This window comes from Chiroxiphia lanceolata, chromosome 2 (assembly GCF_009829145.1).
Source record: "Chiroxiphia lanceolata isolate bChiLan1 chromosome 2, bChiLan1.pri, whole genome shotgun sequence".
In the NCBI taxonomy this organism is placed as follows: Eukaryota; Metazoa; Chordata; class Aves; order Passeriformes; family Pipridae; genus Chiroxiphia; species Chiroxiphia lanceolata.
Window position 1 is genome coordinate 9,258,166 of NC_045638.1, and position 13,078 is coordinate 9,271,243.

A 13,078-nucleotide genomic window follows, 5' to 3' on the forward strand; every position below is an offset into this window, starting at 1 on the left:
AACAGGTTGCTCAGAGAAGTTGTGGATTCCCCCTTCCTGCTCTATTTATTTGGCCAGTTTGGCATACACTTCTATGTGATCTCAGTCATTTCAGTTGCCTTCACTTTCACACACATTCTAAATTCTGCTGACTTTCCTAGAAAGTTGACCAGTGAAGCTTGAATGATGGTCTGGTTCTGCATTTTCGAAATACGCTTAGCAGATGAAAAACATGCAGTGAGAAAGTAGTCAGACTCTGTCAGATTCAACCCTAAGATTCTTTATCAGCATAATGCTTCTATGAAAGCAGTGCAAAGAAAACAAACTTGCCACTATGTAGGTTTTGTCCATTCTAGAGGATTTGTGGCTACAGCATAACATAGTTACTACTACTGAGAGCGAGATTTCTTTGTTTGATTAGTAGTAAATTACCCTCTTCTTTCTGATGTGAACACACCTTTGGTTAAAGGCTGTAATTCCTTGAGGAATTTCTGATGGTGAAAAGTATCTGTTTTCCCCAGTTTTGTTTCAGTGCATAGAATAAGAACAGAGGTAATTAGCAAAATATATTTATATAATACAGCATGCAATACTGCAGCTCATTTACACAACCTTAACTGTAAATACTGATTACTAGTTACAGGTGTGTCTAAATACTGATTACTACAGAGTGCTAAATAGATTATCCTTATATTTAAACTCATGCAGCTACTTTATTTTACAACTTGTGCTGTTATATCTAAACATCCATTTAAATAAACTTATTTTAACAGCTGCCCAATGCGGCCTCCTGCCTGAGTTCTTCAGTCCGATGGAAAAACTGTTCTTGAAAGGAAAAAGTTCTGCAAGCTTAGATATTCACTTCCTTCCCTTTAGTCAGGGAAAACGTTACTGCAATGTCCTTCTGGTTAATGAACAGGTAAGAGTAGAACGTGTGTCCTGAGAGTGTTAATCATGTGACAGCTTATTCAGGTAAGAATCAGGTCATGTTTGCCAAATATGTGTGAGTAAGGTGAATAAGAGCAATGTCATGGAAAGGAAACTGGGGGTCCTGGTTGATGACAAGTTGACTATGAGTCAGCAGTGCTCTGGCACTCAGGAGGTCCAACTGTGTCCTGGAGGGCATCAGGCAAAGCATGCCCAGCCAGGCAAGGAAGGGGATTGTCCCGCTCTGCTCTGCACTGGGGCAGCCTCACCTCAAATATTGTGGTAGTTTTGGGCACTGCAATATAAGAAAGATATTAAGCTATTAGAGAGTGTCCAAAGGAGGGCAATAAGGATGGTGAAGGGCCTCGAGGGGAAGCCATATAGGAAGCGGCTGAGGGCACTAGGTCTGTTCAGCCTGGAGAAGAGGAGACTGAGGCCTCACTGCAGTTACAACTTCCTTGTGGGAGGAGAAAGGGGGGCAGGTACTGACCTCTTCTCTGGGGGGGGCAGGTACTGACCTCTTCTCTGGGGGGGGCAGTGACAGGACCCGAGGGATTGGCCTGAAGTTGTGTCAGGGGAGGTTTAGGTTGAATATTAGAAAAAGACTTTTTCACCGAGAGGGCGGTTGGGCACTGGAACAGGCTCCCGGGGCAGGGGTCACAGCACCAAAGCCTGACAAAGGTCAAGAAGCATTTGGACAATGCTCTCAGGCACATGATGTGACTCGTGGGGATGTTCTGTGCAGAGCCAGGAGTTGGACTTTGATAATCCTTGTGGGTCCCTTCATACTCAGGATATTCTGTGATTCTATGAAGATACAAATTAGTTATGTACATATTTTAAGGTAATGCTTTTGCATGCACGTGCAATTATAAAGACATGATTTATGTGCTGACGTTTGGAAATGAAACTCTTTTCTGTTTTCTTTCTTTTTTTTTTTGGTGAAAATACATTATTCCTATAACTCATGAAGGAAAAAGTGGCTTAAGAAGTTGTTCAGAGATGAACATAAGATTACAGATTTCAGCTAAGATATTTAAACCAAAGATTACTGCCCTTTTATCTCCACATAATTGGAGTTATATGAAATGCTGCAAGCAAATTTTCACTGTAAAATCATTACAAATAAAAGTAATACTGCAAGGAATGTTATTTTGGTGGCTTTTATAGGTAACTGAACTTCAGAAAAAGAAAAAGGAATTTACATAATTTGTCTTGATGTGGGAGAAAGAATAATACATAGGCAGGGAAAGTATGAAGTCTTTACTGTTCTGTACTTCTCCCTTTATTTGTCACTGTATCTCAGGTATGCTGTCAAAGTAGAATAATCATTTTCCTTGCTCTATCTCTTTTTAAATTTTTCTGTCAATCCAGGTTCCATTCAGTTCTTGCACCAATGCAGGTAAAACTTTTGAACAGACAGCACATGAATACTGACTCCACAACCTTTTGGTTTCTCTTGACTCATGTAGTCCGGGTTTAGCCATATATACTTAATTGGAACTGATTTCATCAGATTACCAAAATCTGGTTTTGATTAAATTTTAGAATTTAAAATCTTGCAATCCACCTTCTTTGATGTTCTTGTAATCCTTTATTCTCTGTGGTTGAAACATTATTTCTGTGTCATTAGTCCATCTTTTCACCTCTTTAACCTGTCTACTGTGTTTCCTCTCTAGCTGTCAATGCTTTTCAGAACCCTGTTGTTTTTCTAATCTTTGTTTATGTGTGGCTGATCTCAAGCCTTGCATTCCATTTCTTGCTGTCATAATACTACCTCTGTTTCAGCTTTCCCTCTGTGCAATTACATGCTTCTGCCATTCTCTCTGCTACATTTTCATGATTTGTAACAATACATTCAAAACTAAATAACTTATTCTTTTTCTCCTGCGTGTTCTCAGCTTCCACATTTCCCACTATCATAAAACAAGGAACTTCTGCTACTGTCTAATGTTTGTCTGTTTGGTGGGGTTTTTTAATTGTTTAAACAGGACTTTGGCTTTGCCACCTGGCCAACTTAATTTTTTTATCTTGTTCGTAAAGGAAAATAAGACTAATGCAATGATGCCTCAGCCTGTCTTTCTGATCCTGTTCATTATTTGAAAATACTGGTCGTTTTTTAAAGAAAGCAAACCATATGACTGGAAGTCTTAAGGAGTGTACAGTTCTCTTGAGTTTTTGGAAAATGAACAGAGATAGAGGAGGGATTTTCTGTCAAAGTCTACAGTGAGATAATGAGCTCCTGCCTTATTAACAGCAGGAATCACCCACAAGGAGGATGTATTAATGTTACTACCAGAGGATAGCAGTCTTTGTGGATGGTGCAATGCAAAATCAATTCAGTACTCAGCTTCATTCAAAAGGAGAAATTATAAGGAAAGGAATACACATCAACATGTGAAACCTCAGTATAACTTTCTAAAGAGCTATAATATACAATTTTTGAGTATTGTGTGCAGTTTGAGCCACCCCAGCAAACAATATAATGGAGATAGGGGAAAAAAGACAGAAACAAGTGTAATCAGAAGGATGTAAAAGTTTCTTTTAAAGGAATGTTAGGTCCATCAGTTTTATTCTGTGAAATATCTAGACACAGTCTCTAGACAAGAAAAACCTCAGCCTACTGGTGTCTGGCAGCAAATCTGAGAATAATCTCCCTTTACTTGCTGGGATTTTATAGTCTTCCTTTAAATGTCTGCTACTGGCATTTTCCCTGTTTGTTGTTTATTTATTAGAAGAAGAAGTATATACTCCTGCTGAGAAGAGGAGGCTCATGGCTACACAGAGCCTGGAAACTAAATAATATAGTGAAGAGAAGGGAAATTGAGATGTTATTTGAAGAAAAGTTAATCTGAGAGATGTGGTCAGAGATGTAGGACAGTTATACTTCAGGTGGAAAGGGAAAAAAAAACATTTCTGTCAGCCCCAGTGTTGTCTCCAGTGGTGATGTAAGAACACCTAAATTTAGACATGTAGGTACTAGTCATTGTTCTTAACAAAGATCTAGTTGACCTTTTCATGTTAGGAAGCATTAATGCCCCAGAGAAGCTGCTGTTGACTGTTGGTAACTGTTTCTGGAACACCTTGTCCTTTCAGCTTAGCTGAGTAGATGTGTTTAAAGGCTGCTGAAAGTGCAAACATTTTGATATGTAGAACTTCAGGAAAATTAAGTCCATCCACATAATTGTATAATTTGTAAGTAATTGTATTAAATCTCCTAGAGAAAGATGAAACTGCAAGATAGCTAAGGTGATTTTAGATCTGTACAATAGTGGCACGGGAAAAAAATTGGCTTGCTTAAATATTGTGTATATGGCTGCAATATTTCCAGTCTTACCATTATGTAATTGACAAAGAAGTGCAGGTACCATGCTGTATGACAATCAAATGACTTTATACAATGATGAGGCGTGCATCATTCAAGTATGGACTTGTGCTATATATAAAATCTAATAAATAATTTAATTTAGCATTTCTGTGGTTTCTTGTTACCTATATTTCTTATCATTTTTGACAAATAGACCAAAATAGTAATCAGAGTAAGACTGCTCCTTCCTTAAAATCAGTTAAGAAGATACTGAAGTTTAAATCACTAGACTTGAATCTGACTTGGAATTCTGTCCGTGGTCGCATCAACTATACATGTGTAATAACAGTAAGAATATACACGGACCCAAGTTTTTTGGCCTACTCAAGTATTTTGCTTAAGTTGTTTTGAAATTATCTTTGTGTTAACTTTTCTAAGGTTTAAAATGACAGCACGAACCATTTTTAACATTTCTCAAGGATTTGTTTCAGTATTTCGTAGTTTAAGGAACACTGAAACTGACAGTCTTCAGATTTTTAGCACAGATCTTTTCATAGAAGACATTATATATTGGTTAACATAACTGAATGTTTTTTTTCCTATATCTTTGTTTCTGGGAGCTAATTTAAGTGTGAAAAGCCTGGAATTTCATTGATAACAATATATTAAATCATAGTTTAAGAGAGCCAGTCCAGACTTTCGCAGCTAAATGTCTAATATGAAATAAAATCGTTTCTCGAGAAAACACTTTACTATCTGTTGCTTTTAATTACTGGCTTGGATGGGCAGCTGCAAATTCCTGGTAACTATACATTCTTTTGAAATATCAGTTAGCAAAGGGATTGTGTAAATAGCTAATGGTAGTTCAACAGCTATTTTATTAACTATTTTCATTAAGAGTATACCCTACATAATGTTGATGCTTTCCTGCTTGCAGCTGATGGAAAATGGAAATATAAAGCATTAAAACCACGGCTATACTAGCTAAACTCTCAAAGCACAGTGAAGTACCCTGTCTGTTCTAAAGCATTAAGAAAAAAAATCAGCAAAAGGAAAACAGGATTTGCATTCTATGGAGATCAAAAAGCAAGAATTCTTCAAAGGAAAAAGGGAAATTAGGGAAGTTTGTTCCTACCTGTAAGCATATTGATGTCCACAATGCCAAGAAAAGTAATTGAGAGTAGAATGGCATCCCAGCAACCAGCACCTTCATGAAATTAGTTGTATGTGCTCAGAGCTTGTTAACGGTCCTTATGGAGCCAAATCACTGTGCCAAACAGGAATAATTCCTGTTTAAATTGGTTCCCAGGAGTGGCTATTAGTTTGTGTGTGGGAATCCAATTTTGCTGTAGATCTCTTTAATCCTTCTCAAGGAAGGAACTTGTGAACTCTTGAATCAAGGAAGGGGAAAAAATGCCATCAAAGTTGAGTAGCTTTCCTTCTGCTAGGTTGGAAATATAATTGCAGTGTTTTCAACCTTAACATAAATATCAAATAAAATTACAAATAAGAAAGAAGGAAAAGCAAGGTTTTCTTACGTAGTTGAGAAATACTAAAATGAAAACATTGCACTGTTGACAGATGTGCTAGATACTTTAAATTATTTCCTTTGTATCTGGAATGAAGACAGAATATGCATATTTAGGGCAGAGTTTTAGAGGATATGGCTTATGGAAATAAAGAGATGATCTTCTGTGCAAATTGTATCAGTTGTCACAGAGGCATTTGATCCTTTATGTTGCAATCAGTAGAAGTAAAAATTTTCTATGAAAAGTTTGTGGTAAACAAGATAAAGTTATCAAAACAATAGTTATATATGTTAAATCTCCTGCCTAGTTCAGATACATATAGAGATACCTAACTTAGATATCTTTTTAGTTTGGGATATTCTGATTGTGAACTTTTTATTTTGAAGTACTTTCATTAAGTTTTATTTTTCTAAAAAATACTTGTCTGTCTTTTATTTGCACCCTAATTTTTTCATTTCATCTATAATTCAAAGTGCTATTTGTATGCTAATTAATTTATCTTTTTCTCTATGAAAAATTACTGTATTTCCTTGTTCTAGGTCATGGTTTTATTTACTTTCAAGCTTCTATAGGTTTTCCATTATTTTTGATGAAATAATTAAGATTTGTTAAATTTATTTCTTTTTAATGGAGAATTTGAACATAACGCTCACCTACCTTGACTTCTGCTTTTTTTTTTTTTGTTTTACTTTCTAGAGGAATGTTTTTAGCTCAAAATTATTATTGTAAACTTTTTTTAAAAAGTTCTAAGTAGTGAAGAGCAGTGAAGGTAGCTCATGAATATGTTTAAGTTATATGTAGCTATAGCACATAATTAAAATTCACTTTTTTTTGCTGTATTTATGGGTCAGATTGCCCTCATTCAATTAAACTATATGAGGAACTGAAAAGGATTCAGCTCGTTGAAATTTCTTGACTTTTCAGATTTAATATTCTCTATTAAAGGTACTTTATTATGATGGTATGGCTTGAAATGATCACTTTCTTTTATTTAGACATAGTTTTAAAAAACAGGTCTCCTGAATATGTAAATTATTTCACAAGTCAGATTTTAGTTGTTACTAGGATATCTTTGCTTTTACTTTTAATATTTTGCCTTCTGTTGTGCATGAGTTCCTTTCTGAATTGTGTGTATGTGTGTACTCTTGTGTTTCAGATTGGAGAATTTGTATACCTGATAGAGGGAACAGGTGATATACCTTTGCCTTCAGAATTGCCTGCAATGGATAGTCCAAATGTTTTGCATGCTACCAGTAAATTAGAAGGTACAGTGACTAGAAGGGAGAAGAGTACCATAGAGCAAATAATTATTTTTTTATAAATATTCTTTTGTTTCCATAGATTTTTGTTAAAATTAGTTAAACGCATGAGATAAAAGCAGATTTTTATAGTGAAGTGTAAAAAATATATTATAATGTAACTATGGGATATTTCCTTTAATGTTTTCCAGTCCGTTCTCTTCAGAGCATCAGCTGGTTGTTGGTGATTTTCAACTTTCTTGGATTGTTTTCAGCATAGTCTACATCATTATTTTTCCGTAATTTGTCTGCTTTCTTCTTCAGGATATAGGTTGTTAGACAGATGAATCAGGACAAGCCATCTTTACCTAGAATTTTTGTAGTTTTAGAACACATGAGTTTTGTATGCAGTGATGTGATTTGACAGAAAATCCAAGACTTTTGTCTTCAAACAACCAGTGGTAAACTCCTGTCAGTCCTATTTCAGAAACAGTGTAGATGTTGTTTGAAATAATTTCCAGTGGTTTCTTTGAGAAGGTTGTAGCATCACCTAGAGGGGTAGAAATGTGACTGTGTTGTGTAGATAGCAGAAAGACTTTCGTAAACTTTTATTAGTCATAATAGTATCACTAAAATCTGGGATTTTTTTATTACCTATCAAAAGCAACTTTTGGGTTGGATTTCAGTCTGTGTTAATTATTATGTCCCAATTATGTTGATAAAGAAAGAAGTATTGTAATATTATAAGCAGTAAATGGCATGTGCTAGATTAATAGCATGGAAATAAACATTGAAGGAATTTTGTATTCTGACTTTTCTCTAGGGATTAGAAATTTTAAATGCTCTAATCAGTTCCACTAGCACTGACAAATGTCGTGCGTGGTTTTGTTTTACCTTTTTTGTTATTGTTTTGTTTGTTTTTAACAGATCCAAGTGCATCACAGCCAGTTTTATATTTGAAATGTAGTCTTGGTCAGATTCTTGAAGAAAATCTGAGGATTCCATTGATCAATGAGTCAAGAGAGAGGGCTCTGGCTGTGGCTGCACAACAGCAGATGTCAGCTGTTGAACATGAGAGAAGATTGATGACTGGGACTCTGCAGAGTAGCAGTGTTCGAGTTGCAACTGCTCTGTTAGGGCTGTCCAAAGTAGAGGTGAGAAATATGTGTTACTGCAATTATTTAGTTGTTCCTGATTTGTAGGACTTTTTTTTTCTTTTTTATGTTTCAGGAAATAGTGTGAAGTTGTGGGGTTTTTCACACATCTGTAATCTGACAGTTACTAATCCCAGTTTCCCTCAGACACTGCAGTATTTTACGTGTTCATTCTGAAGATGCTTTGTCGCTCCAAGCTATTAAAAATTGCCTCCTTAAAGAAAACTTGGCTGCAGTTAAGAAGAGCACTAACATTTTACTTCCATTAGCTTTTGAAAAATAACTAGTCATTAAAAAAAGCTTTCATATTCTATCAAATAGATATTTGTATTAGTATCCTTAGTTATGCATATTTTCTGAGAAATGAAAATTCTTAAAGGGCTTTTCTTTTTTTTTCACAATAGACTTTGAGAATAAATAAAGGGGCAGGACAGACTTTTGTTGTATTGTAATCAAGGTTTTAAATTGCCTTATGAACCTGATGTTACCTGGCCTCAAACAGATTGCTGAGTGGCAGTGTTATTCCAGTTTTCCAGTTAGACAGTTCCCCAAATATGGTTCCCAGCACTTAAAGGAAAAAAATATTCCCTGGTGATTTCATGTTAATAAATTTATTCCTTTTGTTTAGAGATAAGTTTAAAAAGTAATATAAAACAAATTAAATGAAGAAAAATTACCCAGTAACTTTAATCTTTGGTGTGTTTGTAGTGGGACAAGAATGGTAATCATGTAACTTAGACTCAAATAGTTTCCTTTGGGATTATAGCTAATCCACTGCTCTGGTAACATTTTATTGACTTTTCATAATTGAAGTCACTTAATAGCACAGTCACTTAGAAAACACTTGATGAAAGGTCTAACTGCTCTGAGGCTGTGGATGAAATCATGACAGAACATAATAGGAGCACTCTTTGTACCTCTAGGTATGCTAAGATGTAATATAAATTCTGAAATCACATGTATCAAAGAAGACTGGTAGATGATTAGATTAATTATAGCACAAAATATATAATGGTGAATATTAACACTGAATAAATTATCATGTGAAAAGTGAAACTAATATACAGAAATAAGTATTTTCCTCCATGTACAGAAAATCTTATACTCCCTTAGGAGGGATAAAATTGAGAAGTTCTGCTATATACTGACAGAAAAAATAGTTTACACAGTAAAAATATCTCAGTGTGGTAAACCACTGTGCAGACTAAATTATGAAACTTTTTCTTAATAACTTTTTGTCATAAATTTTTACTTACTGTCACTTTAAAAGGAACAGCATAGAAATTCTGGTGGCATTAACTGAGGAAACCTTTGGGGGGGGGGCTGGTGTTCCACAATCAAATTTGGAGCTGAAGGATGGGTTTAAGTTGTCTAAATTCTCCCCTCACATCCCCCTGTTAAAGAAAAACAAGCCCATCTACAGCTTCTGTGTTTCAATGAATTATGAGGTCCTTTGGGGCATATATTGTAGGTTAGAGATAAATCTAGACTATCTGGAAATCTGTTACTCTCTTTTTGATTCATATTCCCTGTTTCTACACTCTTCCTGCAGGTATAATTCTGTTAGGCAAGAGGTGGACAGAAGGGAAAATACCCTTACATTAGTACTACTTGGTCAATTTTTTACCTGTCAAATTGAAGAATAAATAACTAAATAATTGTGTGCTTTTCATTCTTTTTAAACTGTACATTTTAGTCATGCTTACTTAAATCACATAGAAAATAGTAATAAAGGTAGGTTATGTTTTTGGAGTCAAACTGGATGTGCGTAATCAGTAACAACTGCTGTAATTTTTTACTTGACACATCCATACACCCAGGTGAAAGTTGTACCTGGTTTTGTATTATGTTTTTACTATTTCTTTTCCTTGCTGTAAGAAACAAAGATCTATTTTGCTTGTTTTAATGAATAGAATTTATTAAAACTTATAAGGATTTTTTTATATTTTTCCCATACAACTGTGTAACTGTCTTGCTTCCTGACTATTTCGTTAATTAATTCCTACTAAAACACTTTTAGGTAGTAGTAAAGGTAATGTAGGATGGAACTCAGCCGTTGTTAAGGTTGGGTCTGACATTGTTGTGAATAATTACAAATTATTCACAGAACAGGCTTTGTGTTAATGATTAATAAGAGAAAGATGTAGGTAGGAAGTTTCAGTCAACATAGATAACTAGAGAAGGAAAAGAGTATCTGGAAAGAAAGGTAAGAGAATGTGGAAGAAGAACATAACTTGTTTAGACTGAAGTTGCTAATTGTGGTAAATAGAGGGAAGTGAATAAAATAAAGAAGGAAATAACATTAAGGAGAATTCTTTCACTTGGGATTGTGAGAAGAAGGATACTGCAGTCAGTGAAGTTCAAAATAACATGCCTTGGTTTTCCTTTTTTTTCTTGAATCTACATAAAGAGGCACAAACTAGATGCAGTTGCTAGCAGAGATGCCATAAGCTCCTTGTATAATTAGACATTATGATAGGAAAGGAAAAAAAAAGTCCTGTTCTACAGGAACCCCAGAAGTAAAGCTTACCCTTCCCACTGTGTCCAGTTGTAGCCTCATTGTTAAGCTGTAAAAAGTATTTCCTTAGGATCCATTTGTTTCCATCGGAATGCATGGCTCATCTGAGTGTGGACACCAGATTTACCATATTCCATCTGTTAGGACATTGTGCATTTTGTTTCTGTCCTGCTGTCCATGTGACTGAGCAACGTGGAGTATTTTTGTCTTAGTACACCACAGTGATGTTGATGAGTTTTGATTTTGATCAATGAAAAATGAGCACAGGCCTTGTAGACTTGTGGCTTCTGCTGTTTAACTGATGTGGCAAAGTCTCATCCTACTCCTATCTGGGTGTGATCTTCAAAGTTTGTGCTCTTCACAGTCCTCCAGGAATCAAGGAGGATTTTTTGTGGTTTTCAGTATGATTATGGAAAAGTTGTATGCTCAGTTTAAACAATTTTTATGGGGGTTTTTTGAGAAAGAATCGTGGTGTCCTTCAGCAGAGAAGATACTGTAATTAAAAAGTTACATTAGATACACTTGAGTGGGAATGAACTTTTCAGGAAGGGATCTGTGGTCAGATTTCAATTCGTTGAATTTACAATTGGGACCAATGTCTTTTATATTACATCACTTATCTCTTGATATGGGATTAAGGGATATGGCAAACACGATTAATCACGGGGATTCTGAGAGACAGATAATAAGATTCTTCGTTCATGGGGAACAGTTTTAGAAGTTAATTCCTGTAAGGAAGAAATGGGGCTAAATTAGGATTTGGAAAACAGTAACATGCAAGGAAAGCGAAAGGTGCCTCAGTGCTCTGTAACAGTATCTGCCATCCTTTGCATTAGAAAGTGCAAAGAAAATACCTTGGAAAATCAATAGGTCTTTGAAAAATACCAGGTTTAATTCTGATGGTTTAATTCTGATATACCCTCCATTCCCTTTTAGAAAAATTATTCTTAAAAAGTAATTAATCCTGGGAACTGAATGCAAATTCTGTTCTTAAATGGTAATAACACTTCCACATTTGGAATATCACAAACCATCACACTGATGAAGTAGAAGTACCTGGAATCTGTTTGTAACAGAGCAGCCTTAGATCTGAATTTAACTCTCACTGCCCTGAAAAATATTAAAAAATGAGAGACATTTTCTCTTGGAAATGTTATCCTATGAGACAACAGAATTTAGTCTTCTGTGTGCTTGCAGGATTTTCTTTTTCCCCTAGGTCTCTCATTAAAAATATTTACATCCTTTACTTTTGCCAGGAAATATTTAAAATGTTCATAGCTAGGAAATATTTGAAATGTTCATAGACTATAATACTAACCAACTGGCTTTTTTCCTAACTTATCTTTAAAAATGAGGTAGCATGAACAAGGATCTTGAAGTATTTCAGGGATTTTTAAAAATAATATCTCTTCAAGATAATTATAATTTAAATGTGTTGAGTGTTCCACCAAAGGTCATCTTAAAATTATTTTTGTCAATTAAAATTTACCAAAACTATGTGAGCATTTTGGATTTTTATTTCAGTGTTGGAAAATAATCTAATTGCCAAAATCATGTGTAGGTATGAATTTATATTTGATTATGCAGAAGATCAAGTCAAATTTAAACCGGTAAATATGTGTCGTTCTTTTGGTTGGGAACTTCCCATTACAAGTGATAATGAAATCTCTTTTTCCCACTGGTATTTCAGTCCTATCAGAGAGAAGTGGAACTTGCTATTAATATACCAACCAACCAGTGAATTATTTGCCCTTATTGATTTTTTTTATTAATTTTGTATGTGAGAGAGAGAGCAATTTCTGTCAACTCTCAGTCTTGTATGATAAAAATTAGTAAATAGTCAGTTCAGATTTTGAACTCACATGACAATTTTTGGTCTTCATCAAACAAGAATCTTGAATAATTATCTATTTCCATATTTATTTGTGCCAAAAAAAGTGTATTTGCAACTAAAGCTTAGCAGGTTCCCCAAGTCTGTAGGTACTTTAACACCTTATTGACACTTTGAAGGAATAGAGTAATGGTCAAAACAAAGCAATGGCAGAGTGTAAGTCTGCTTTCTAAAACCAGCAAGGGAATGAGAGTTTTGAATTAAAACAGAAAATAAAAACAAAGAAACCCACCACGAACCAAAAGGAGAACACCAGGCTTGTTGATTTGAACAGTAATTTGACCATATTACCCTTAGTAGTAATCTTGAAGAATAATCACCTTACCTTTTAAATTGTACTTTTATATTCCCACAGTGGATTTTTGTTCCTTAGCCCACTGAAATATATACTATGATGCTTGCTGTCTTGGCATTGTTTTAAAGCAATAGATTTTGATAATAAACCAGTTTTCTTACCAAACCCTTAATATTTCTGTATTTATCTCCTCCCTACACTTGCTTCAAGATAATTCTCAACAGTCATGAATTCAGACTT

The 13,078-nt window shown here is 34.9% G+C and overlaps 1 protein-coding gene across 3 annotated transcripts in view; it reads left to right on the top strand.

Annotated features, from left to right (window-relative positions):
• CFAP47 (cilia and flagella associated protein 47) overlaps nt 1-13,078 on the top strand; it is a 278,312-nt gene that overhangs the window by 103,153 nt on the left and 162,081 nt on the right. For all 3 annotated transcript variants that reach the window (XM_032680035.1, XM_032680036.1, XM_032680037.1), the window contains exons 42-44: nt 753-898; nt 6,899-7,007; nt 7,908-8,134. In XM_032680035.1, coding sequence (XP_032535926.1) covers nt 753-898; nt 6,899-7,007; nt 7,908-8,134 — 482 coding nt within the window. The remainder of the gene's footprint in view (nt 1-752; nt 899-6,898; nt 7,008-7,907; nt 8,135-13,078) is intronic.